Source organism: Protomyctophum bolini (genome assembly GCF_963924005.1).
Source record: "Protomyctophum bolini genome assembly, chromosome: 23".
NCBI lineage: Eukaryota > Metazoa > Chordata > Actinopteri > Myctophiformes > Myctophidae > Protomyctophum > Protomyctophum bolini.
The window spans coordinates 28,977,547-29,005,117 of record NC_137884.1 but is presented as its reverse complement, the minus strand read 5'-3'; the positions used below and the strand labels follow the sequence as shown (position 1 = coordinate 29,005,117).

Genomic DNA, 27,571 nt, shown 5'->3' with positions numbered 1-27,571 from the left:
CCCTAGGGGACACGGGGAGAACATGTGAGGGTACCTACCCTAGGGGACACGGGGAGAACATGTGAGGGTACCTACCCTAGGGGACACGGGGAGAACATGTGAGGGTACCTACCCTAGGGGACACGGGGAGAACATGTGAGGGTACCTACCCTAGGGGACACGGGGAGAACATGAGGGTACCTACCCTAGGGGACACGGGGAGAACATGTGAGGGTACCTACCCTAGGGGACACGGGGAGAACATGAGGGTACCTACCAAACGGGGAACGGGGAGAACATGCAAACTCCACACAGAAAGGCCCTTTCGCCAACCCCGCCTCGGGTATGGGCACTGATGACTCAGAGGAGAGAACACGCCCCCAGCGCCCACAGCGGGAATCGAACCCAGGACCTTCTAGCTGTGAGGCGACAACACTACCGACTGTGCCACTGTCCCCCCTCTTGGTTTTATTTTTGATACAAGATTTTAAACTTAATAAACAAATCAGCTCCGTCGTTAAAACTCTCTTCTTCCAATCATCGCCACGGTCAAATCCTACCTCCCCTAAAAACAGCTGGAGATGGTTATCCATGCTTTGATATAATCAAGAATAGATTATTGCAACTCTTTGTATATTGGCATCGACCAGGCGTCACTCAGGCGTTTACAGCTAGTGCAGAACACAGCTGACCGCCTTCTCACCGGCACTATAAAACCATTTCTGCCCCTCCCCATTAGATCTGCTCAGATAGATGCTATATAAATAAAGTTTGATTTGATTTGACTTGACTTGGAGTACACAATTCAGACACCAGATGGAGCAGTTGGTTGTAAAGGAGTTAATGTTCCAACCTTTGATCAGTAGAGTGGTGTCCATCTTTGAAGTCAATAAGTCCATGCATGGACGAGTCACTCTTCATGGAGACACAGCTGGGTACAGGAGAGACTGCTCTGTGACGATCAACCCTGTTAAAGATAAAGACAAAGAAAACTTTATTGTCCATTACATTTACCGGTACATAAAATGTAAATGTGTCTTTGGCACACCGGCAGTCAGTTACAACAATCACACATTACATAAAACACACAGATGCATTAAAAAAATACTATTTAAAATGCATTCACATAAACACAGCAACAGTGATCATGAACAGTGGGATTCAACGAGAGGATTTAGTTTATTTATAGCGAGTCATATCAGGCGTGGGCCGTGCAGAGAGGCTCAAACCAGGATGTATCAAATAGATATAATACAGGTAGTTCTTCTGACCAAGCAATTGGTTGCAATAGGCTCTCCGGCCGTGCTGAAATTAGCACGACAGCACACCTAGCCGTAATATATTTTTAGAAAGGATCAGATTATAAATGTATCAGTTGTGCATCAGAGCAGCAGCAACATTGTCTTAGGAAACAATTTAAAGAATACATTACATGTTCAACTCGACTTCGTCTCGTTCAATAATCATAATTCAATAATCACGTTAAACCACACCCTCTCGTGTAATATTGCTTAATTAAACGTCATGCTATAATTATCCATACTAAATGCCTCCAAGCACCATTTGTGTTGTTTTTACTTTTACTGTCCACTACTGTCGTATAGGACCTTATATGTGACATTAATTTGCGTATTTATTGTATGTTGATTTTCTTGTATTTTATGGTATGACATATTTTATATATTTGTCCCTGTATTATATTGTATTTTGTTATTTTGCAATAGTATTTGCAAGGAATGTCACAGAAGCACTGTAACTTTAACCCATTTTGGGGCGGGAACCCCTTTTGGTGTTAGCATTACGTTATGCTTTAGCTATTGAAAAATAGCAGATCTACAAGCTCATAGCGTAGGTCTGCTATTTTTGAAAAATCGAAGAACGACTGACATAGAAACATAGCTTTTTCAGAAAACTGTCAGGATGTAGAAGACATTTTTTTAATCTGATCTCAGGTCAGAATGGGTTAAGAGTCACATGACTATGCAGCTGCTATCTGTTAAGATGATTACGTGCTGCTTTCCGATTGGTTGTTCTATACCTATGAAATGTATTTAGTGATGTCAGCCTATTCCGAGTCAGGTCGAAAGAGCCAAACGTCGTTGCGTTTGACATTAAATAAAAAGCTCTTGAATCAGCAGGTGACAGTGTGCGGGTTTGCAGAGGTCTCCCCTTCAAACAATGTCATTGGACAGTAGAATAAGCAATACGTTATCTGAAACTAAAACTGACTGATGGCAGGCAGAACATATTAAATCAGTGGTTGGGCAACTTTGACGATGGAGAGGGCCACTACATTTCCACACTCACTCCAGAGGGCCACATTGCTGTTGTAGCAAAAATAGTAGATCTACAAGCTCAAAACGCGTCGCACTGTGACGCGTTTTGAGCTTGTAGATCTGCTATTTTTTGCTATATTAGAATTGAAATCTTGATTTTCTTTTTTTGCTATTTTTTTAATTGGAATCCTGAAAATGTACATTTTTATGTCATTTCAAATGCCTCTAATTGCTTGTAATTAAAGCGGAATTGTAAACAGCTGAAACCAAAATTATCTCAGTATTCTGATATGTACCTGAGGGCCGCATTAAGTGAAGATGGGGGGGCCGCATGTGCCCCCCCCCCCCCGGGGCCGCCAGTTGCCGTAATTATACATTACAATAATTAAACGTATAATTATAAATCTTGACTTGACTTCGCAGCGCCCCCGTTGAGGGCTTTTATGGTGGGGTAGGGGAAATAGCCCATAATGCGAGTGCGCTCCCGGTGTGCAACTGTGGATTTCCCAAACGAACCCAGTTTGAAAAAAGTAGCCGGGGCGCTCGGATAAAAATGCTTTTTATTAAACAACGCAACGAAAGGTAATGTTGTTCCTGAATGCTTGATCTGCTGTGAGAAGTTATCATATTGAATGAATGCTCATTATCAAACATGTATTTATTTAATCATTTTAAACCCCTTATCCCTAAACTTATTTTTTTTTACTATTTTGCTTAACATTTTTGAATAATTTAAATGGCCAGTCTACAAGCTCACAACGTGTCAATGTAGATTGGCTAGTTGAACTATTCAAAAATGTTAAATGGCAAAATGGCAAAGAAGTTTAGGGATAAGGGGTTTAGCAGTGACTGAAATGGAGCCCCTTATATCTAAACCACACCGAAGAGTCGGTTCGGGACAAAAGTTCTCTCATTGGCCTCACTCACACCTTTCAATCTAGCATGCAACATCGATGCATGCTAGATGTAAGTGTCATGGCCGCCCCGATGCATTTCCAATGGAAGTAAGAAAGGAAAGGTACTATGTTTTTACCCAGGGTAAGGGCCGATTCATACTCCTATTTTACCGCTGTTTCGGCGCTGTAGTGCCGAAATGATTTCGGCTCGTCAGAAATTTTCAGTAGCACCGAAGAGCCGACTTTAGGACGGTACCCGCCCCCCCGAACCTCAAATGACGTCACATTGTAGGCTCTACAGCGCCGAACCGACTTTTATTCGGCTCTAAAATAGGAGTATGAATCGGCCCTAACTGGACTAAGCTCAAGAACTTGTTTACAACCAGGCCCTGCTCATAGAACATTTCATGGTAGAGGTTCAATGCCTTGCTCAAAGTGCACTTCAGCGGTGGTAATTGTAATGTTCCTGTTCTATTTGATGTTTTTAATGGTGTGTTGTTTCTTTTGCTTTTATTCACTGCTGTAGCACTTTGAGATTCTTGCGAATGTAAAGTGCGTTATAAATAAAAACCATTATTATTATTATTATTATAAATGAGTGAATTCAAACCTTTCATCGCTCGGGTCGTCTCCGTCAGAAGCAGAACTCCCACTCATTTTCTCCATAGTGATATATTGTATTATCAGCTACAGTCAAATGTCGTCACAATCCAGTATTTAGTAAAGAGAACTTTTCTTCAACCATTGACAGCTAAAAAGTTTAAAACCTGTCAAGTAGACTTAGGACTAGTATACCTAGTAGTCAGTAGACTTAGGACTGAGTAGACTTAGTACTCAGTAGACTTAGTAGTCAGTAGACTTAGGACTGAGTAGACTTAGGACTGAGTACACTTAGTCAGTAGACTTAGTACTCAGTAGACTTAGGACTGAGTACTTTTTACTTGCTTGTAAGCTATGCTCCTCTAGAACCCACACTGTCTGTATGCCAATAATGTCAACCAGCGGTGGACAATTAAGTCCTCCGTTACAAGTAAAAGTATTTTTTTTGTGTGTATAGTCCACGTTGGTGTTTTCCTAACATTCCCTGACATTGTTGTGATTTGTTTTGTCTAGTATGAAGCTAAATGAATGGGACATTCTCCTCTGGCTCCATGCAGTGCTGCTCATCTCCTGATGACTCCTGGTAGAAAAGAGAAGATGAACAATATTTAGTGAATCATTTTAATCCATGTTGAATCTACAGTCCATATCTCTCATATCATAGCACTCTAAATTTAAAACACATTAACCCATTCTGGTTGGTGTTTTAGGGCGCACCGGAGCGCACTCGACCTATTGGTTTGCATTGCAGTGCGCGCCCTTAAGCATTATGTTATACTTTAGCTATTGAAAAATAGCAGATCTACAAGCTCGTAAGCGCGGCACTCGGTGCCGCGCTTACGAGCTTGCAGGTCTGATATTTTTGAAAAATCGAAGAGCGACTGACATTTTTAGAATCTGATCTCAGGTCAGAATGGGTTATAAATCAGACCAGTGTGTGTGTGTCCAGTGGAAACCTCGTATGAATCCGATCTCAGGTCAGAATGGGTTAAACTATAAAAGTGTGCTCTGTGCCAGGCCAGGTTTTCTACCCTGGGCACACACATTCTGGAAGGCAGGTGTAGACAATTGGAATTTGTAATGGTACAGTATATTATTTGACTGACATGACTTCACAGAAGTATAACTATTTCTGTGAGTTTTGGACACAAGCTGTAGTTGTATTTCAACATATTTTATTTACCATCCCTGTTCATAATAAATCCATAAAAAAATGCATCAAAACCTGAGGGCTCTATTGCGGGCTAAACCCCTTATCCCTAAACTACTTTGCTTTTTTGAAAAACATTTTTTAATAGTTCAAATAGCCGATCTACAAGCTCACAACGCCTCGATGTACAGTAGATAAATGCACATACATACATTTGGAGCATTGTCATGTTGGTAGTTGACAGTTAACAGCACACAACTTTGACCACTTGGGTGCGCACTTGAGTCTGTTTTCTTTTTTTGTCTGTCTCAGACTAATCATTGTGTATATTCCTGCACTATACCTGCATCGAGTGATCTTGGTACACAGAAGTTGATCTATTGAAGATTCTGACCTTCAAAGTACATCATTTTTGTTTTGATTGTATTGCTGTATTGTTGTATTGTTCTTTCTGCTTTGGCAATGTAAACGTATGTTTTCTCATGCCAATAAAGCCCTTTGAATTGAATTTAATTGAATTGTCTCAGTAATAAACTATGACATTCAGCCTACTGCTCAAGTAGTGTTGTTTTCGTCGGCTAAAACTGAGACGAAAAATGTTCATCGACTGCCTTTTTCCACTGACGAAAGTGAAAAACAGACAGGAAATATGTGTGAGTGTGTGAGTAATATAGTTTATAGTATGCATAGTTATCAGTAGGCTATTTGCACTGAACTTGGTACACAGTGTTGAAATCAAACACAGAAAATGGCTACTGCTACTGCAGCAGTAAACTAACACGCAGACGTGTTTACACAATTTCCAAACACATAATAACCAACTACAAAGGCATTCTGCAAACATCACATACTAAATTAAATATACTCTTTGAACCGATTAACTAGAACTTCAAAGTACTTACAGACAATATATGTCCAATTAAGGCAAAAGCATTAAAGAATAATTATCAGCGGACCATGCGCACGCAGCTCACTGTTCCGTCAGTACTGGGAAATGAGTTTCGTTTTACTGGAAATGCTCTGCTGAAGTTTCGTTTCACTTTCAGGGACTCACTTCCACCACTGGAGGGCAGTAAAAACCGTAAGAACTGTTACAATACACTTCACCTTTTAACTATTAACTTAATTAATTAAATGACAGGATTATTAAACATTTTTAAACTATGCATTTTAACCAAACTGCCATTCCAAAGGCAGCACAACAAATAAAAAGTAGACTAAAATGTAAGAAGGGACTAGTGGACAAGAGATCCAGTATAAGTCATTTTACAATTGGTTGCATGCTGAAAATAGCTGATCTACAAGCTCACAACACGTTGTGAGCTTGTAAATCAGCTATTTTCAGCAATGAAAACACTACTACTACTACTACTACTACTATGCATAAATTAAGTTTAAATAAGAAGTAAGGCAAACCAAAATGTGCACACAAATAGATGCAATTAAAAAGCAATTTTCCTTTTAACAATCATTGTGAAATCACAGCAATCTGTTAATAAAGCATTAAAAAATAAAATAAAAATGAATTCCCTGCTTACTGAAATAACCATTATATGGCAACCTTTTTGGGCCGTGCACTGAAAATAGCCGATCTAGCGCGACACGTTCTGAGCTTGTAGATCTGATATTTTCAGCATGCAACCAAGTGCAAAATTACTTTTACTGGATCTCTTGTCCACTAGTCCCTTCCTAGCATTTTAGTCTATGTGAAGCCTTTACCACTATGCTAAACTCAATGAAGCACGGGCGTTAGCGCGATAATAAAATATTACTTTATTCTCACTCATTCCGCGCCTCCTCTCTCTCTTTCTCCCTCCCTCTCTCTCTCTCTCTCTCTCTGCCTGTCTGTCTGCACCGGTCTGCACGCGACACGCGTGAGTTCAACAGCGGCGGCGCGCTCACTGATCAACCCCGAAAAAAAGGAAACCGATTTCAACATCGGCTGTACATAAGTTTCCCTGGAGCTTTTTACAACTATGATGATGCATGCTGTGCATTGCTGTCGCTGAATCCACGGAGACAGCAGACACAACATAATATGGGGGACTGCGCCTCGTCCCCGACCCCAAACACAGTAAACTTGTTGAAAAATAGCTTCCAATAGCTTGTTATTTTGCGTGGAGTAGCGCTGTGTGCAGGCCATAGACTGTATGCAGGCCAGGCTACATACATGATCACCTCTGAGTAGCGCTGTGTGCAGGCCATAGACGGTATGCCGGCCAGGCTACATACATGATCACCTCTGAGTAGCGCTGTGTGCAGGCCATAGACTGTATGCCGGCCAGGCTACATACATGATCACCTCTGAGTAGCGCTGTGTGCAGGCCATAGACTGTATGCAGGCCAGGCTACATACATGATCACCTCTGAGTAGCGCTGTGTGCAGGCCATAGACTGTATGCAGGCCAGGCTACATACATGATCACCTCTGAGTAGCGCTGTGTGCAGGCCATAGACTGTATGCAGGCCAGGCTACATACATGATCGCCTCTGAGTAGCGCTGTGTGCAGGCCATAGACTGTATGCAGGCCAGGCTACATACATGATCGCCTCTGAGTAGCGCTGTGTGCAGGCCATAGACTGTATGCAGGCCAGGCTACATACATGATCGCCTCTGAGTAGCGCTGTGTGCAGGCCATAGCCTGTATGCAGGCCAGGCTACATACATGATCGCCTCTGAGTAGCGCTGTGTGCAGGCCATAGCCTGTATGCAGGCCAGGCTACATACATGATCACCTCTGAGTAGCGCTGTGTGCAGGCCATAGACTGTATGCCGGCCAGGCTACATACATGATCACCTCTGAGTAGCGCTGTGTGCAGGCCATAGACTGTATGCCGGCCAGGCTACATACATGATCGCCTCGAACAAAATACATCTCCCACGTGAAACCTGGTATATTCTTCGTCGTACGACGTGGTGTTGCATGCTGAAAATAGCAGATTTACAAGCTCACAACGCGTCGCGTCCACCACACGTTGTGAGCTTGTAGATCAGCACATGGAAATATGCAGGCTGAGACCTTTAGAAACTTTCCCCTTCACAATAAAAGCTTTCACATGTTCATTCCATATAAAGAAAAGACAGGAGGAAAGTGGGCAAAGATTATGAATTCGGTGGATTAAATATCCTTATTGGCCATTAGGTTGAACATGCCCATGCAGAAGGTAAGGGGTGTGTCTCATTTCTGTTTCATATACAGTAGCCAAATGATAATAACGATATGGAAAAATGCACTATAGGTTTTATTCATTATAATATTGTCCTATAGAATGTGTGAGTGAGAAATATAACATGTTATCTGCTTAATTTAAGGCATTTATGCTTCAGCCAAGAAAGCCTTTGCTAGCCTTGGTGATGAGGTCATGTGTTAATACAGCGCTGAGGCGCTATACAAAAAAAAGGTTGGTGCTACCTAATTTGTGGTGGCGCTACCAACTGAAAAGGTAGGTGGCGCCAGTGCTACCTACCTAAAGTTAGTCTGGAGCCCTGATTGTATACAGTATAAATATTTACAGTGTATATATTTATATCTCTCTCCCCAGCCCGGGGGTCGAACCTCGACCTCCCGGTGTCAGGGCGGACACTATAGTCTAACTGAAGGTGTGTGTCACCTTCACTCCCTGAAGGTGTGTGTCACAGTGTGTGTGTGTGTGTGTGTGTGTGTGTGTGTGTGTGTGTGTGTGTGTTTACGTGGCTGTTACGCAGCTGGTGCTCAGAGGGTTTGATTAGGCAACTCACCGCTGAATTCAGCGATTGACCAATCAGAATGAAGCATTCAACCAAGCCATGTGATAAACTGGTATAATGTAGACCTGCAGCAAGTCATGAAAAATGTTTGTTTGAATCTTTACCCGTCATGAATCCTGTCCGTCCATGGTTCTGGGTTCTGGTTCTGTTCTGTAGACTCTGGACTGGATCATAGAATGACTTCTGTGTCCTGGTTGGATAAAGTGGAGATGGGCGGAGAGACAGAGAGAGAGAGCCAGAGAGAGACAGAGAGAGAGAGACAGAGAGAGAGAGAGAGAGACAGAGAGAGACAGAGAGAGAGAGCCAGAGAGAGACAGAGAGAGAGAGACAGAGAGAGAGAGAGAGAGAGAGACAGAGAGAGACAGAGAGAGACAGAGAGAGAGACAAGCAAAGAGAACCGGTTGTCAAACTGGTTGGTTACCTGCTTCACACAAACAACAGATCACGCCACGTCTACACAGAATGACAACAAGCCAAATGACGGCCCTTCCCACACTTAGAACGGTTGTATCTGCAGGTGTGTCTCGTCATTACCAAGCTAGATTTAGCTAGATTTCAATTCAATCCGTCTCTCTGTGTCTTACTTTGTTTGAGCACATAAAATAACAGTTAAAAAAACGATTAAAAAAAATACAAGTATAGTATACAAGACTGCATGGTGTATTTGAATTGCAAATTTTTATTTGCTACTTATTTGAGTGTTTGTGTGTGTGTGTGTGTGTGTGTGTGTGTGTGTGTGTGTGTGTGTGTGTGTGCGTGCGTGCGAGCGAGTGTGTGAGAGAGAGAGTGAGTGAGTGTGAGAGAGAGAGAGAGAGAGAGACAGAGAGAGAGAGAGAGAGAGAGAGACAGAGAGAGAGAGAGAGAGAGAGAGAGAGAGAGAGAGAGAGAGAGAGAGAGAGAGAGCGCGTCCAAGCGTGTTTGAACTGTGAACACATGCAGAGTAATAAATACTGTGTTGTTCAAACTGTAGGTCAGTAATTATACCGTCTGTATCAGAGGTCAGTAGTTATTCTGTCTGTATCAGAGGTCAGTAGTTATTCGTCTGTATCAGAGGTCAGTAGTTATTCTGTCTGTATCAGAGGTCAGTAGTTATTCTGTCTGTATCAGAGGTCAGTAGTTATTCTGTCTGTATCAGAGGTCAGTAGTTATACTGTCTGTATCAGAGGTCAGTAGTTATACTGCCTGTATCAGAGGTCAGTAGTTATTCTGTCTGTATCAGAGGTCAGTAGTTATTCTGTCTGTATCAGAGGTCAGTAGTTATTCTGTCTGTATCAGAGGTCAGTAGTTATTCTGTCTGTATCAGAGGTCAGTAGTTATACTGTCTGTATCAGAGGTCAGTAGTTATTCTGTCTGTATCAGAGGTCAGTAGTTATTCTGTCTGTATCAGAGGTCAGTAGTTATTCTGTCTGTATCAGAGGTCAGTAGTTATTCTGTCTGTATCAGAGGTCAGTAGTTATTCTGTCTGTATCAGAGGTCAGTAGTTATACTGTCTGTATCAGAGGTCAGTAGTTATTCTGTCTGTATCAGAGGTCAGTAGTTATTCTGTCTGTATCAGAGGTCAGTAGTTATTCTGTCTGTATCAGAGGTCAGTAGTTATTCTGTCTGTATCAGAGGTCAGTAGTTATACTGTCTGTATCAGAGGTCAGTAGTTATTCTGTCTGTATCAGAGGTCAGTAGTTATTCTGTCTGTATCAGAGGTCAGTAGTTATTCTGTCTGTATCAGAGGTCAGTAGTTATACTGCCTGTATCAGAGGTCAGTAGTTATACTGTCTGTATCAGAGGTCAGTAGTTATACTGCCTGTATCAGAGGTCAGTAGTTATACTGTCTGTATCAGAGGTCAGTAGTTATTCTGTCTGTATCAGAGGTCAGTAGTTATTCTGTCTGTATCAGAGGTCAGTAGTTATTCTGTCTGTATCAGAGGTCAGTAGTTATTCTGTCTGTATCAGAGGTCAGTAGTTATACTGTCTGTATCAGAGGTCAGTAGTTATTCTGTCTGTATCAGAGGTCAGTAGTTATTCTGTCTGTATCAGAGGTCAGTAGTTATACTGCCTGTATCAGAGGTCAGTAGTTATTCTGTCTGTATCAGAGGTCAGTAGTTATACTGTCTGTATCAGAGGTCAGTAGTTATACTGTCTGTATCAGAGGTCAGTAGTTATTCTGTCTGTATCAGAGGTCAGTAGTTATACTGTCTGTATCAGAGGTCAGTAGTTATTCTGTCTGTATCAGAGGTCAGTAGTTATTCTGTCTGTATCAGAGGTCAGTAGTTATTCTGTCTGTATCAGAGGTCAGTAGTTATTCTGTCTGTATCAGAGGTCTCAGTAGGATGTTAAACTCCGGAATGATTACAATCCATCTGATAAAAGTACTGGACATAATCCGTTTTAATGAAAGCTAGCATAACAAAACTCACACAAAAGGTCTAGTGAATTTGTATCGCTGCTGTATAATTGAAAGTGTCTTAACTGGCTGTATCACAGTGTGGTACGGTAACACGACCGCTCAGGATTGCAATAGGTTGCAGAGGACCGTTAAAACAGCAGCTAAAATCATCGGCAGCACAGAACTACCCAGTCTCCATAACATCTACACCACTCGCTGTATGAAAAAAGCCCACAACATCATGGAAGACACCAGCCACCCCGCAAATACCCTGTTCTAACCACTCCCTTCCAAAAAGCGCTACCAGAGCATCACATCTCGTACCACCGCCCGTCTCAGTAACAGTTTTTACCCCCAGGCAGTCAGGCTGCTGAACAGCTGACCTCGAAATGTATTGCACTTCACTTCACTTGCACTTTTCTTTTCCTGTCTTTTTCTTGCACTATAGATGTTTGTTTATGTCCTGTGTATGTAAGACTGAGAGTGCTCTGAGCAAAATAAATGTCATTGTATGTATACTCTGTATCTATACACATGACAAATAAACCTGAACCTGAACCTGAACATATACGCTGAAGAAGTTAATCGACGTCGATACATAATATACTGTTAACTTACCTCGGATTGACTTTATCTTTTTATCCCAGGTGTAAAAGCGGAACACAGCGGTGGTGGGTGGACTTCCTGGTTCCCTGTGTGTGTCAAACAAACAGAAAGAGAACAAAAAGGGTCATGTTAATAGTTTACTGAGGCCCGGGAACCCCTTTTGGTGTTTACTTTTAGCTATTGGAAAATAGCAGATCTACAAGCTCATAGCGCGGCACTCGAGTCGGTGCTTGTAGGTCTGCTGTTTTAGAAAAATAGGCAAATCTTTAAATACCGGTATGTATTCTTTTTTTTTCTTTTTTTTATATCCCACGATTTTGTAACTAATTTTTCCCCTGTGTCAATCATCTAATGTGATCCTGGGCTCTACACACCCAGAGCAACCCAGAGCAACCTAGTCCCCATATATGGGGGACAAGGGGAGAGCAACCTAGTCCCCATATATGGGGGACAAGGGGAGAGCAACAGACTTGAACTCATGCTTCCTTCATGCCTGAGAGTCCAAGTTGCTCCTTTACACCTGACAGTCACAGGGGGGAGGTTCCCCTCCATCAGGCGCCCCGGCTAGCCAGGGGGAGGCAGTTTATGTATTCTTAACTCAAATCTTTGCTTCCAAATCACGAGCGCATATATTGGGCAACACGACCAGCGCAAAACATGATGTCAGCAAAACTGCTCAAAGTGTTAGTTCAGATTGTTGGACTCAAAGCATTTGTATTGTATTGTTGACCTATTTCTACCAGAGAGCAACTTTGGTTCAACTTTGACCCCTGCTCTGTCAGATGCAACTATAATATGTTGTTGTGCTGCTGGGGGCGTAGACTAGTTCTCTTCTTTAGACCAAATGCACGTTATCTCAGAGGATACTGATGCACTGATACATGGACACAACAAAGAGTTCCATGTGACAGAGGGCTCAAAGGGTGAATTGTTATGTTCATATCAAATAAATAAACGTAAACATAAATTAGATTTTCCCTTATATATATATATATATATATATATATATATATATATATATATATATAGACCATAGGGCAGGGGTGGGCAACTGGCGGCCCTGGCGACCTTCACATAATGTGGCCCTCAGGTTAATATCAGAATACTGTGGCCCTCAGGTTAATATCAGAATACTGATACTGTATATTGGTTTCAGCTGTTTACTATTCAACAACATGCAAACATGACCCGCTTTTATTACTTCAGTCTAAAGTAGTAGTCTTAGTAGCTCATTGCTTCAACCCAAGTATTAATTAAATGCATTTGAAATTACATAAAAATGTTAATTTTCAGGATTCCAATTCAAAAATAGCAAAAAAATCAAGATTGCAATTTGAATATAGCAAAGATTGTAGATCAGTATTGTTGCTACGACAGTAATATATGGCCCATATATTAATATATGGCCCATATATTAATATATGGCCCTAGGGAGTGAGTGTGGAAATATAGTGGCCCTCTCCATCGTCAAAGTTGCCCAGCCCTGCCAGGGGTGGGCAACTTTGACGATGGAGAGGGCCACTGTATATTTCCACACTCACTCCAGAGGACCACGTTGCATAATTGTTGACGTGGCAAAAATAGCCGATCTACAAGCTTGTAGATCTGCTATTTTTGCTATATTTGAATTGAAATACTGGAAACAGAAATTGGCATTTTCTCTTTATTGGAATCCTGATAAATTCAAATGAATTTAGTTATGTTAACTTTATGAACTAAACATGTTGGGAGCATGAGCTGCATTAGCCGCATGAACATGTTTGGAATTGTAAACAGCTGAAATCAATAACACATATTCTGATATTAACCTGAGGGCCGCATTAAGTGAAGCTGGGGGCCGCATGTGGCCCCCGGGCCGCCAGTTGCCCCATGTATACCGGCATAGACCTATATAAGGGAAAACCTTATATAACAATTAACAATTAACAATTAACAATTCACCCTTTGTCAAGTCAAGTCCCGCCCATGGGAGTTAAATGCTGCAATTTATAAAAGTAGGTGTTCATTACATTGAGCATGACCTATACTTACATCACTGAGGTAGGAAATAGGAATACAAAAATGTTACGGTCACCTTATAGGTGAATCTGGCTCGGCCTCTGAACTGATAGGTCAACAATATACAAATGACACTAGCTTTGTGGAAGTGATACTTTTATTTTTAACCGTGACCCGCCCCCACCCCGTAAACCATTTTGGTGTTTTAAGCATTATTTATGTTATACTTTAGCTATGGAAAAATAGCAGCTCTACAAGCTCATATAGCGCTATATGTGAACAACTATAATGGGCTTATATACAGTTTACACAAAATGGTAGCCCCTCTCGGAACCCTCCGTAAAGCTTTGGACTTTAAGCTTTAAAAATGTCAGAAACTTTACTACCATTGGGTTCTGCTTGTGGGGCTAACAAAATGGCTGCTCTTGAAGAAGGCCTTGTTATGAGTTCTGAGTGACGCACATACATTATACGTTGTGTAAATAAAACGTGATAAATATAAACCCTTGCTCCGTTAAGTTTGTAAGCCTATATGGAACATGTATTTTAAGGATATATAGGCTATGGCTTATAGTTTAGTATACAAGGCTCCAGACCTCCCAAAACAAACTGGTCAGGCTCCTACTTGGCCTCACCCCCCGAACCCACCTCACCCCTGCCCACTTTGACAGGCTGGGATGGCTTAGGGTCGACGACAGAGTACAGCATCTTGCAATGGGTCTGGTCCACAAGATTAGATACACCACCAAGATACCCATGTACCTGTCTAAATACTTCCTTAATGTAAACGAAGTCCACACCCACAACACCAGAGGCAGTGCAACAAACCATGTACAACCCAGATTCGGCACAAACAAGGGACTAAATTATTTTCGCTCCTATGCGACCAAAATGTGGAACGCCCTACCAACAGTCATTAAGACATGTGAATCCCTTGACTCCTTCAAAACTGCTCTCAAAGGGCACCTACGGATGGCTGCAATTCGAAACTGGCCTCTGTAAAAGCTGAATGTTTATCTGGATTGTACTATGTTTTTGTATGGACGTGGTGTGTGCCTGCACATATGCACACATGGCATCAACGCATGGTGTTGTGTGCAGGCGCCCTACACTCTGTCTTTGTACTATGGATTGTACTATGTTTTTGTATGGACGTGGTGTTGGGTGCTTGCACATATGCACACATGGCATCAACGCATGGTGTTGTGTGCAGGCACCCTACACTCTGTCTTTCGTTTTCTTTTCTTTTATCCCCCTGTTCCCCTCACTGTATATATATATTTTTCCCTTTTCGCTTCCTATATGATGAATTCCTGTTCTGTTCTTTAACTACATAGAAGTGTCTATTTGTTTGTCTCTAAATGTTTTGATGAATTGAACAATGTGGACCCTGTTGTAAACAAGTGTAAGGCTTAATTGGGTCGTCCACTCACAGTTAACAGTCTTTGTATTGAGTTTGTGCTTGAAATGTACTGTAATTCTGCAAACTGTTAATAAAGATTTCAATCAATCAATCAATACATTTCATACATGCATGTATACAGTATAGGCTATTGTTAATCACGTTATACAGTGAACAGTCAATACTAACACAGTCCTTAAGTTATAAGCGCCGGTCCGGTCCAGCGCGCCCTGATCACAGCTATAAACTATAAGGTTTAAAAGTAGCTTGTATATATTTTAGCTACCTGTAGCTTAATTGTTGAGCAGAGCAGAGAGGACTCAGTCTCAGAGGAGGACAAAAAGATCGGTGAATGTTCTGTCTGTTTGTGTTTGGGGCGAGTCAGGGAACTAGGGAGGGAGGAGGAGACACGTAATGTAATCTGAGACTTCCTCATTCCTTGATTCCTCCCAAACTAGAAGAGCAGATCTACAAGCTCACAGCGCGTCGCGCCGCGCCGCGCTGTGAGCTTGTAGATCTCAGTAAAGGCTGGCTGGCTGGCTGGCTGGTTGGCTGACTGGCTGGCTGACTGCCTGGCTGCGACGGACGGTTAAAAACGACCTGCAGCACACAGTCATATATGATGAATTCCTGTTCTGTTCTTTAACTACATAGAAGTGTCTATTTGTTTGTCTCTAAATGTTTTGATGAATTGAACAATGTGGACCCTGTTGTAAACAAGTGTAAGGCTTAATTGGGTCGTCCACTCACAGTTAACAGTCTTTGTATTGAGTTTGTGCTTGAAATGTACTATAATTCTGCAAACTGTTAATAAAGATTTCAATCAATCAATCAATACATTTCATACATGTATGTATACAGTATAGGCTATTGTTAATCACGTTATACAGTGAACAGTCAATACTAACACAGTCCTTAAGTTATAAGCGCCGGTCCGGTCCAGCGCGCCCTGATCACAGCTATAAACTATAAGGTTTAAAAGTAGCTTGTATATATTTTAGCTACCTGTAGCTTAATTGTTGAGCAGAGCAGAGAGGACTCAGTCAGTCAGTCTCAGAGGAGGACAAAAAGATCGGTGAATGTTCTGTCTGTTTGTGTTTGGGGCGAGTCAGGGAACTAGGGAGGGAGGAGGAGACACGTAATGTAATCTGAGACTTCCTCATTCCTTGATTCCTCCCAAACTAGAAGAGCAGATCTACAAGCTCACAGCGCGTCGCGCCGCGCCGCGCTGTGAGCTTGTAGATCTCAGTAAAGGCTGGCTGGCTGGCTGGTTGGCTGGCTGGCTGGCTGGCTGGCTGGCTGGCTGGCTGACTGACTGGCTGGCTGGCTGATACTGCGACGGACGGTTAAAAACGACCTGCAGCACACCTAAATGCTCAGTATGTGACTGACTAGTACGGACGCGTTCGGAAATACCACACCGGAGCACACTCGCCTATTAGTTTGAGAGAGAGAGGGGAGGGGGGAGAGAGAGGGGGGGGGGTGAGGGGGAGAGAGAGAGAGAGGGGGGTAGAGAGAGAAAGAGAGAGGGAGAGAGGGGAGGGGGGAGACCCGGGAGAGAGAGAGAGAGAGAGAGAGAGAGAGGGGGAGGGGTAGAGAGAGAAAGAGAGAGAGGGGGGAGAGAGAGAGAGAGAGAGGGGGAGGGGTAGAGAGCGAAAGAGAGAGAGGGGGGAGAGAGAGAGAGACCCACTGACCCAGTGACCCACTGTTTGAGAACATGACTAATGACAAAAAACTCCCATATCTGTTGGGTGAAGAACAACAATATGGCTGCGTCCGAAATCATTCCCTATGCCCCATATAGTGCACTACTTTGAGGTTCCGCCATTTTGTTATAGTGTCCGAATATGTAGTGAGCATTTTTGCACCCTAATGTAGTGGACTGAAGTATCCCACAATGCACCGGGAATTGTAGGGAGCATCCGATGGTCACTACAAAAACACAGCGAAGCAAATCTGCCCCATAATGCATTGCGCAAGCTCGCTCTTGAGCGCACATGCACGCGTTTGCGCACGTGCGCTGCTTCTGCATGCATGCGCTCATTGCGCTCCAACTCAGAAGATGCAGAAGTTGTACCAGCGAAAGAAATCAACACAAATGTACTTTTTAAACTTTCGTTTTCCCCTCTTTTCTTCCCTGGCGGATCTCGAAGCTACAGATCTCGAGACAAATGATCTGTGCATTTATTTGAAATTGTTTTATTTTATTTATAATAAATCTACTCATTTGCAATAGTATTACTAATCTGATTCATATTGTATCACCCAGGCCCAGCGCATGACGTTAGGAGAGGAATCAGTTGCTTGCTGTAGAATATATTTGTGAGATTCTTTATCACAAACGTAGGATACATGCATGTGAGACACATATTAATTGTGTCCGAACATATGTTTTATTAATATTCATTAATTCCTGCCATGAAAATATAAAAAAAAATATGCTATCTAACATTATTTCATTGAATTGCGATAAATGCATTAAAACTTCATTGTGTAGGCAGTCATTTATTGGACTGCTGTTTCTGTTAACACCAAACGTCCGTATTGTGAGCAGAGCTTGTAGATCGGCTACTTTTGGTAATTCTTTACCAAAAGTACCCAAGTAAAAGTATACAAGCTCACAACACGGACGTCGAGCGTTGCTTATAGATCGGCTATTTTTGCCGTATCCCCCCCGCCCCGGGATTAGCGGGGGTTCATGTGGTTAAGATTCAATCATGCTGCTGATATTTTCATATTGTCAAGGTTGTGCACTGTTTTCATATTGCTGGATAATGGATATAGCCTAATATTAATGTATTGATAATAATCATAGTACCATTAAAATAACCTTTTTATCATAGATATATAGGCCTAAATGCCTGCAAACATATTTTCATTAACTTATTTTTTCTTTATTCATTCATGAATTTAAAAATAACTTTACAAGCTGTCCTTGCAGGGAGGTGACAGCCTGCAGTCACTTATTTGATACAGTCTGTTCCTAGCGGAAATTCAGCAGCAGCGTTTTGATTGGTTTCTTGTTGTCAGTTGATTCTTCATATCCAAATGAGTGAAACGGCCGGGATGATTTGTTTATTTTTCAAACAGTTCTTTATGAGGCGATCTGAAAAAACCTAATGGGGATTTCATGCAAATAAAAAGTACATGAACCCGCGGAACTACAGCGCCCTCTATCGATATTGACGTCAGAGTCGGTGCTCCCCATACAGGGAGTATTGTCCGAAATCATCACTATGGGAGTAGGGAGTAGGGAACAACCCTAGCAATTCGGACGCAGCCTATGACTACATGTCACAACATGAGGGACAAATAAAAAAGCAACACTAAATGTGACCATTATCTTCACACACACACACACACTACACACACACACACACACACACACACACACACCACGGACACTTTAATACTGTACATTTTGATCATTTGCATGTTGTATTGTGTAAGCCAATGTTCTATTTGTATATTGATATTGTTTTGTGTTATATTTTGTATAGTTATTGTAGTTATACATTCATATCAATAAAGCTAATTGAATTGAAATTGAATTGAGAGGGAGAGAGAGAGCCCTTATTGGCCCCCACATAAACCCCTACTTGATACCAAACAATCAAGTTATAATCTTTTCAAAACAACAGGTTCTCTTTTTAACCATTCTTGATTTTAAACATTAAACGATTAGGGTTTTAACAATAGTGTTTTTAAACAAATACCTACATTAAATTATTGTAAACACTAATGTATTAAGGTCAACACTTTAAATATTTTTAAGAGAACATTATTATCTTACAGCAGTCTCAGCGTCAGTATCCAGATGATAATTATGTTTTGCAGCCAATTATTTCTACCACAACCAACCTGACTGTTAAACTACTGGGACTCGTAGTCTACAACATGGCTGCCCCCATTTGGAGGAAAAGTGTAGGAATTCAACGGCACAGTCATTTCCTTGTCAAAATGGAAGAGGGGAAACTGAAAAGGAGGGAACAGACTATCTAACTAATAAATCTCCTTTATTTCTTATACTTGTATCTTCTTTCTGTTAAATTTATTCACGCATTGTTGTATAATTTCTACAGAATTCTTGTTGATTGTTTAAATGGGGGCCGTTTGCACCAAGAAAGATTAAATAAAGTTTAGTTTAGTGTTAGGGATTTGTTGATCAAGGATTAATTTTAATTCGAGTTGTGTTGCACCACTTAATTTTAAGCATTGCTCAACAGATCTGTGATTAAATCCTTAACCTGTGATTAAAATCCATTAAACTGTGATTAAAACTTTAAACTGTGATTAATTCATGGATTAAACTTTGTTGTGTGTCCGCCATCTTGGTTTTGCGCTGTAAATAAACAGCAGCAGTCGTGAGCATCATTAGCATTACTATTTCATTCATATTTGAGAATGTTTAAATTATAGTGCCTGCAGCAAAAATATATATAATAATAAAAGTTGTCTCGCTCGCTAAAAAAAACAACAGACGTATGGTCACTCCGTGGTGCGTGGTAGGTTTATAGATCTGTTCCGTCGATCACACACACCACCACTTCCTCCGATAGTTTCCCAAACAACAATAAACATGTAGAGGTATGCTGCCATGTTGTTTTCAATTAAACCTCCTCTCCTGCTGGTTTAGAATTAATCCCTTATTGATACTTAAATCAAAGTTTAAAGTAGTGGTGCAACAGGATTGACATTAATCCAGGTTTACTTTGAAAATTAAAACCAAAAAACAAAACCAAGATTAAAAGGATGGTTTAAAACTAAACCGGATTAGTGAAAACTAGGTTTAAAGTTTGGTGCAACTGGATTAATAGATAAACCTTGATTTAAACCAGATTAAGGCTTAATCTTTCTTGGTGCAAATGGCCCACACTGCTTTAAAATACACGTCTATTTATGTTTCTTTGTAAATGTAATGTGGTCATTGTCCCCCACCTAGTGGACTCATTGTAGAACTACACTTTTAACTATACAGCGTTAATCTGACGCATCAGAAGTGACCAGACCACGTGGCTTGGCCTGTCCTTTGCATCGCCAGTCTCTCTCTCTCTCTCACACACACACACACACACACACACTCACACTTTCCCCTCACTGTATATGTTTCTTTTCCCTTTTTACCTCCTTTATGATGAATTCCTGTTCTGTTCTTTAACTATATAGAAGTGTCTATTTGTACGTCTCTAAATGTTTTTGATGAATTGAACAAAGTGGACCCTGTTGTAAACAAGTGTGTAATGCTTAATTGGGTCGTCCACTCACAGTTAAGTTAACAGTCTTTGTATTGTATTACTGTAATTCTGCAAACTGTTGATACATATTTCAATCAATAAAAACAAAAAAGCCATTTATTTGAACTATAACGTAAACCACCTGATCATAACGATAACTGCCCACAGGGTTGGTTGTACAGATAAGAAGCAAGGCAGAGACGTGGTTTTTAAGCAAAGTACAAAAAGGCTTTATTCAATTAGCAGATTGTTTTATGCATTTGGTCTCAAATATAATGGGAGTATATATGGAGGGGGGGCTAGGGGGAGCTGTCACCAGGGACGTGCAGAGAGTGGTAGAGGGGCAGGGGCTAAAATCCCCTTAGAGGGCACTAATTTGGACACAAATAGCAAAAAACAGCAGATCTACAAGCTCACAACGCTTCTAGCTGCGATGTGTTGAGAGCTTGTAGATCAGCTATTTTCAGGGTCGCATCCCAGCACTCTTTAGCTAGTGGAGATGCAGGTGTTTAACGACATGGATTTAGAGACAAATTAGTTCCAACGCAAAATGCTGCGTTCAAGTTGCAGGAGACTCCGGGGAAAAAAATTAGTAAATGCTGCATTCACGATGGTCTGGAGAGGGCAGTTGTTTTACAGACGGGGTAAAAGGGCAGGGGCTGAAGCCCCCTTTGATGTCTACGTGTACACGTCCCTGTATGGGCCAGTGCTGGGGAAGGGGGGTAGATGGGTGGGCCGGCTGGCCCAGGGGAGATGGGTGGGCCGGCTGGCCCAGGGGAGTGGCACCCCAATATCTCTCATAGCAAACCACAATGAATTAAATCATAGCAAACACAAGGTTTACCAAAAAGCACATGGGGGCCACAAAAGAGTGTGGGCACCCCCTGCTCTATAGGCTGTACAGCTCATAGCCTCATACGTGCGTGCTGCGTGCACTGACACACACACACACACACACACACACACACACACACACACACGCAGGCCTAGACGAGCTGCCTACTCATCACACATTCTGCAGGGGATGTGGTCACGCTGGCTGTGCTGTACTGACTATAGCTACACTCTACCGTGTTATGTGTGTGTGCGTGTGTGTGTGTGTGTGCGTGTGCGTGTGTGTGTGTGTGTGTGTGTGCATGCCATGTGCATGCTCCATGGGCATAGCATAAGCGTGTGGTTTGGGCATTTGTAGAGAGACATTTAGTTTCCTTGTTTAACAATGTGTCAATGTGGTCAGCCTGACAGCGCTGTGTGCTTCACTGCACACAGAACCACATCTAAGTGTTGGAGACAGCACGGTGTAAAGAACATTTTAAAACCTCCACTGCTTGTAAAACAATCACTAGTTATGAATGCATTTACGTAAACAAGCTTGAATGAATGCTTCAGTACAATGATTATAACTATAGTTCAATAATTGAATATCTGATCTCAAAATCAATGATATCAGATAAAGGGCCCCCCCCCCCACCCCCACCCGTTATACCTGCAGCCACCAAAAGAACCTGGAAATCAATAGTTTTTTGTAGCCATTTATTAAATATATATATATATATATATATATTGTATGTGTAGCATGGTGGTATGAATTAGAATAGCCAACAATGACTCTGAAGGGATTAGGCCCCTAGGAAATAGTTTTGGGGGAAAATCTATATAGTGAACTATAACGTACAGTAAACCACCTGATCATAACGATAACTGCCCACGGGGTTGGTTGTACAGATAAGAAGCAAGGCAGAGACGTGGTTTTTAAGCAAAGTACAAACAGGCTTTATTCAATTAGCAGATTGTTTTATGCATTTGGTCTCATCATCATCATCATCAGCAACGCTTATGGAATACTTTCATTGCCAAAAGGAAATACTTTGTTTTGTTTAAGTAGCCGTGTAATTAGTGGGATAATGCATGAGGTGGTGGTTGAAATAAACACCTGGGCCTGGGCCTTTCTGTGTGGAGTTTGCATGTTCTCCCCGTGTCCCCTAGGGTAGGTACCCTCACAAAAACATGCAGTAATCCTGGTCTCTAAACTGCCTCCCCCTGGTCAGCCGGGGCGCCTGATGGAGGGGAAAGGAACTGGTTGGAATAACGTGTTCCTTCCACACGCTACGTCCAACCAGGGAAACTCCCCCCTGTCAGGTGTAAAGGAGCAACTTGGACACTCAGGCATGAAGGGAGCATGAGTTAAGTCCGTTGCTCTCCCCTTGTCCCCCATATATGGGGACTAGGTTGGCGGAGGGTGTGTAGAGCCCAGGATCACAGTAGATGATTGGCACAGGGGTGAAAAATGGGTTACAAAATTGTGGGATAAAAAATATATTATAGAAAAAAAAAAAAAACCTGGACTTGGTCTCTGTGTTCAATCATCCTGCCGGGCGTTACTGCGACCACCACAGCCTCACACATTAACCCTTGCATCCCTTATTAGAGAGCATTTTACACAGACTTAGTTTTTAGCATTTCATGTAGACATCATGATAGTACTTTAAAGTAAACATGTACAGTTTCATTATTCCACTGTTACGTTCTGCATGTTTCATTGATAACTACTTCTTTATGTATATGTGATGTATTGTATGTATGTATTGTATGGGATGTATTGTATGTATGTTTTGCATGTGATGTATTGTATGTATGTATTGTATGTGATGTATTGCCATGCTTTTATGTTCTTGCTTATTGTAAATCGCTCTGGATTAAAGGACCACTTCACCACTTTTCAACCTATCTTCATATAATAGGTCCGCACTAATAATCATGATAAAATGGCACGATTCTTTTCTACTCAGTCTGTGTCTCATAGGAGGGCTGTGGGCAGTTTAGAATCATCATTAGGCAGATCTTTTTTTAACATTTTTGTTTTTTACATTTTCTTTTGATTTTCATTATCGTGAGAACGATGCATTTTCGCATTGCAACTTTTCAGAACTAGAAAGCCTGTAGTTTCTATTAGCTTGTATTCGCCATCGATGATGTCACTGGAGGACGGTTTCTGAACTGCCCACAGCCCTCATATGAGACGCAGACAGAGTAGAAAAAAAAATATTATTAGTGAGTACTTATTATATGAAGATAGGTTGAAAAGTGGTGAAGTGGTCCTTTAAGAGCGTCTGATAAATGATTACATTGTAAATTGCATACAGTAGCAGTGGTGTTATTGTCTAACTCTAACTCCTGTACTGTACACAGCCACGTTGGTGCGATTCACAGCAGCATAATGGCCTCCTCCCTTTGATTAACAAACAGAACAACAATGAAACAAACAAACAAACAAAAGAAGAAGATAATCATGATCAGAGCAACAACACCCCAGTGTGGACTTTGTGGCCGGGGGGAAAACTTTGGAAGATATTAAGGTAAAATAATACTAGATAAGAATTATTACAACTTACCACTGTGTTTGTAGGAGACACTGGGGAGCCACGGGATTGTCCTATAAAAACCAAATACACATAAAGATGATCAGATTATCAGGCTGTATTCATAAGGTTTATCCAGCTGGACACATTCAGGAGGACTGCTGTTTCTTTAAGCCATGATTTTGTAACCCAGTGTCAATTATCTAATGTAATCCTGGGGCGCTACACTTCCTCTACAACCTGGGGAGAGCAGCGGACTGACCTCATGCTTCCTTCTATGCATGAGGAGTCCAAGCTGCTTCTTTTCACCTGACAGGGGGGAATTTCCCCATTCTTTTTATTTACTTTTATTATTTTTTTTAAGTGTTTGACAATCATCAAGCTGTAAAGACACAATGAGACAGTAACATGTTGACATACTACTACAAAAATGCATAATCGACAAATTATTATTGATTAGCGATTCATATCATCTTGATGCAACATTGCATGTTTGCTAGTGAGCAAGGAAATATCAGATTGCTGTTGGATGTTAAATGACACTAATGACGAAATAGATAGATAGATTGATAGAAGGAACTGTTTGTGCCAATAACCTTTTCCTTTAACATTTTATGTTATGTTATAAAACATGATAAATGTAGTCATCATGGCCTCATTAATATGACAAAACAAAACCAGCGATTGCTAAGTAAAGATCACACTCTGCAGAAAGTATTCATACCTCCGTGATCTTTTCTCCATGACCTCCATCCAAGGAGCAGAGTGGACATCCACAGGAGGACATTAGAAACCACCAACACAATGATGACACCAACAATGACGGTTGGATTGAAGTGATGTGGACGTTCACGTTCTGAAATGATTAGTGCACGTTCTGAAATGATTAGTGCACGTTCACCAGTTCAGATGAGAACATTGAACGACCACCATCATTTCTACTGACACTCTGCACGTGCAAAACATAATACTTGACTTTTTGTAAACAACCTATTATTACTGATGAATCTGGACCTGCTGGCTCTGTGTGCATGCAGGTGACAGGAGCAGGAGTCAGGACAACGGTGGACTGGACTCACCCTCTCAATGAATCAGGCAGAGAAGTTTCCGTTCAGTCTTAGATTTGTACCACAGTTTTATTGATACAAACAGACTCAGTTTACAAGGCCGTAGGATCAAAGGCCCACATATATGGAGACATATACAAGCATAGTCCAACTCAAATTCAACTATCGTTCCTATATGTCACACCGTTTAACAAAAGTGTATAGCCTTTATAGGCCTACTGTGAAACTTGGAACTCCCTCCTCACGGGGGGTGTCAGTATTTTACTGTTAATTGCTCCCCCAATAAAGGCTCTGTTTTCTCAGGTTGCCTCATAAATAACTCTAGTATCTTCACTGTGAGCAAGTTAACCAAATTAGCAATAGTCTGTACTTAGTAACAGCTGTCTCTGTAGTCCTATTTGTGACCTCTTACCCAGGTTTCTCTGCGTGAAACACATAGGCTGAAAACCTATGTGTACAATTATGACATGTTATTAGGCATAAGCTATCAAAATATACATCATTACCTAAACATAATTCACCGTATGTACATTTATTTACCTTGGCCATTCAGTGTCGTTCCATTTCCAGAGGTCTCTCCCACAGAGGTCTCTCCCAGCTCCTCTCCTTTGGAAGGTAATCATCATTACAGTTATAATCATGATCGCCCATGTCTGTGTACTTCAACGTGAGACACAGTGTACTCGATATGTATTGTGTACTGCCTGATCTGTAGCATACTGTATAGTTAGGCTACGAGAGACATCTGAGACAGCAAGGTCAGCCTTGCTGCAGTTAGCGGTTATTATGTCTGATATCTTGTTGTCACGTCATTACGATCCAGCACTATATATGTTCCCTGTCAGAACCACACACCACCCAGCCTGGTTCTGTCAGAACCACACACCACCCAGCCTGGTTCTGTCAGAACCACACACCACCCAGCCTCGTTCTGTCAGAACCACACACCACCCAGCCTGCACACACTACCTGTCTGTCAGAACCACACACCACCCAGCCTGCACACACTACCTGTCTGTCAGAACCACACACCACCCAGCCTGCACACACTACCCGTCTGTCAGAACCAGACGAGGGTCCAGTATTTAGAGTTTACAACAATTACTAACTGTTCTTTTCTGATAGAATAACATTTACTTCATATCCTTCAAACCTAAATTATACTACAGAGAAAAACATACCTTGTATCTCTAGGAAGGTTCCTGGTCCAATCTCAAGGAAACCCACACCCATTACTCCACAAATGTACGTTCCAGTGTCCTCTGCTTTCATATTTTTTATTTTAAGATAAGCTGAATTAACTTGGTCGTCTGTCTCTACAACAACACGACCCTCTTTGTCACAAGGATAAATGCCGGTGTATTTTGATATTACACATTGTTTAGCTAAAGTATTCGCTGCTGTCAATTTGTACCATACATAATGTGTACTATACGAGAGTAACGAGACTTCAACGTGACATTGAAGGGTAACTTCCTGGCCCAGCTGCGCTGCCTGGTGTGGAAGTGGCTGAGAGATACTCGCTTGTTGAGCCACACCTGAAACACATACGTTAAAAACATTTACAGTATGGGGTTTGAGATAATGTTATTTTGGACAATGTATTGTTCTGCAAACTCGAGTTTCATATAACAAATGTATACGAGACAAGTGAGTTATAACTCCCATAAATATTCAGTATACATTCAAAACGATCCTCTTACATTTTTATACATGTAGTGTATATGGAATCATACAGATGCAACTCTATTGCTGTGAATACTTACAGGAGCAGATTAGAAGAAACGCTACAAAGTATTCCATCCTTGTCCTTCTTTGGTTCACTGCTGTCACTGCTGTGTGCTTCACTGTGACTGGCTGCTGGTGACTCTATTGTCATTGTGTGAGTTCCTGTCAGCTCGTCTGATTGCCTCAGCGGCTTCATCCTGCACTTCATTTGATTGGCTGCTCAGAACCAGGATGTTGTATGAAACACACACACACACACAGTGGAATCTCTGTATGGATGTTTTCAGAAGCTTTAAATGACATTAACACGTCACGTGATAATAAGGTATGAAAGTATCTACAAATCAAGATGCATGTTTGAAATGACAGATATGGCTTTAAAAGTAAAAGGACAGAATTAGAACAACGAACTGGATGTCACTTGCAGGACATTTAAGACAGTAGAAGCTTGGATAGACCAAAGAGGAAAAGTCCACACTGGCAAAAGAGAAAAGACTGAGACAGTCCAAGACATATATTATGAACCAAAAAAAATGAAATGTTGAAATGAAAATATATAAAATATACAGTACACATTGCAATAATGATATTGTTGTGGTGACAAATGGAAACAAGCCATAGCTTTCTTGGGTTATAAAATCCTCTTAGCAGACCTTGTATTGAACTGTAGGCTACGTTCCTATGCTTTTTTCTGCAAACTGTTTATAAAGTAATCAATATATGGAGGTATATATGCAGCTAAAGGCTGGGCTCTCAACAGTTGGGCGATCAATTTAGAGACAAATCAAAAGCAGTTGAGCTGCTTATAAGTTGTTAAAATAAGTGCAGACAAATTGAATTTGATTTAATTCATGGCTCTATAGTTGATTGACTTTGAGACGTTTCCTCAATGTGGACGTGGTGCAACTGGTGCAAGTTGCAACGACCTTTGCAGGAAACCATGGCATCACATTTATTGCACTTTGCGTGCTCAGCCTCAGAGTCATTTCCCTCTCCGTTAACCACACTCTCTCCGCGGTGGTGAGCGCTCGCTGAATGCACAGAACAGAACAGTGGTATCCGCCCCACTCACTCACTCACTCACTCACTCATCACAGAACAGTGGTATCCGCCCCACTCACTCACTCACTCACTCACTCATCACAGAA

The 27,571-nt window shown here is 41.5% G+C and overlaps 2 protein-coding genes across 2 annotated transcripts in view; both read right to left on the bottom strand.

Annotated features, from left to right (window-relative positions):
- Nucleotides 1–15,443, bottom strand: part of LOC308311026 (uncharacterized protein) — a gene marked incomplete at its 3' end in the record, with an annotated part of 28,460 nt that extends 13,017 nt beyond the window's left edge. Inside the window, exons 1-5 of the mRNA XM_080757523.1 lie at nt 15,322–15,443; nt 11,648–11,721; nt 8,754–8,839; nt 3,762–4,331; nt 833–946 (exon numbers count right to left, since the gene is read on the bottom strand). Of these exons, the coding sequence (XP_080613649.1) occupies nt 833–946; nt 3,762–3,817 (170 nt within the window). The 5' untranslated portion in view covers nt 3,818–4,331; nt 8,754–8,839; nt 11,648–11,721; nt 15,322–15,443. The remainder of the gene's footprint in view (nt 1–832; nt 947–3,761; nt 4,332–8,753; nt 8,840–11,647; nt 11,722–15,321) is intronic.
- A 7,235-nt stretch (nt 15,444–22,678) lies between these two features.
- On the bottom strand, nt 22,679–25,945 carry LOC308310700 (uncharacterized protein). The gene is made up of 5 exons (XM_080757083.1): nt 25,877–25,945; nt 25,236–25,301; nt 24,353–24,484; nt 23,662–23,702; nt 22,679–23,498 (listed from the first exon to the last, which is right to left on the bottom strand). The coding sequence occupies exons 1-5, from the start codon at nt 25,926–25,928 to the stop codon at nt 23,424–23,426; spliced, it is 366 nt and encodes a 121-aa protein (XP_080613209.1). The 5' UTR covers nt 25,929–25,945; the 3' UTR covers nt 22,679–23,423.
- Nucleotides 25,946–27,571: the final 1,626 nt, after the last annotated feature.

Coding starts and splice junctions, on each gene's coding strand:
- LOC308310700 (XM_080757083.1), bottom strand. CDS start 25,928: ATGGGTGTGGGTTTCCTTGAGATTGGACCAGGAACCTTCCTAGAGATA. Junction 25,302..25,876: donor AACCTTCCTAGAGATACAAG/GTATGTTTTTCT, acceptor TACCTTCCAAAG/GAGAGGAGCTGGGAGAGACC. Junction 23,499..23,661: donor TGTCTCCTACAAACACAGTG/GTAAGTTGTAAT, acceptor TGTTAATCAAAG/GGAGGAGGCCATTATGCTGC.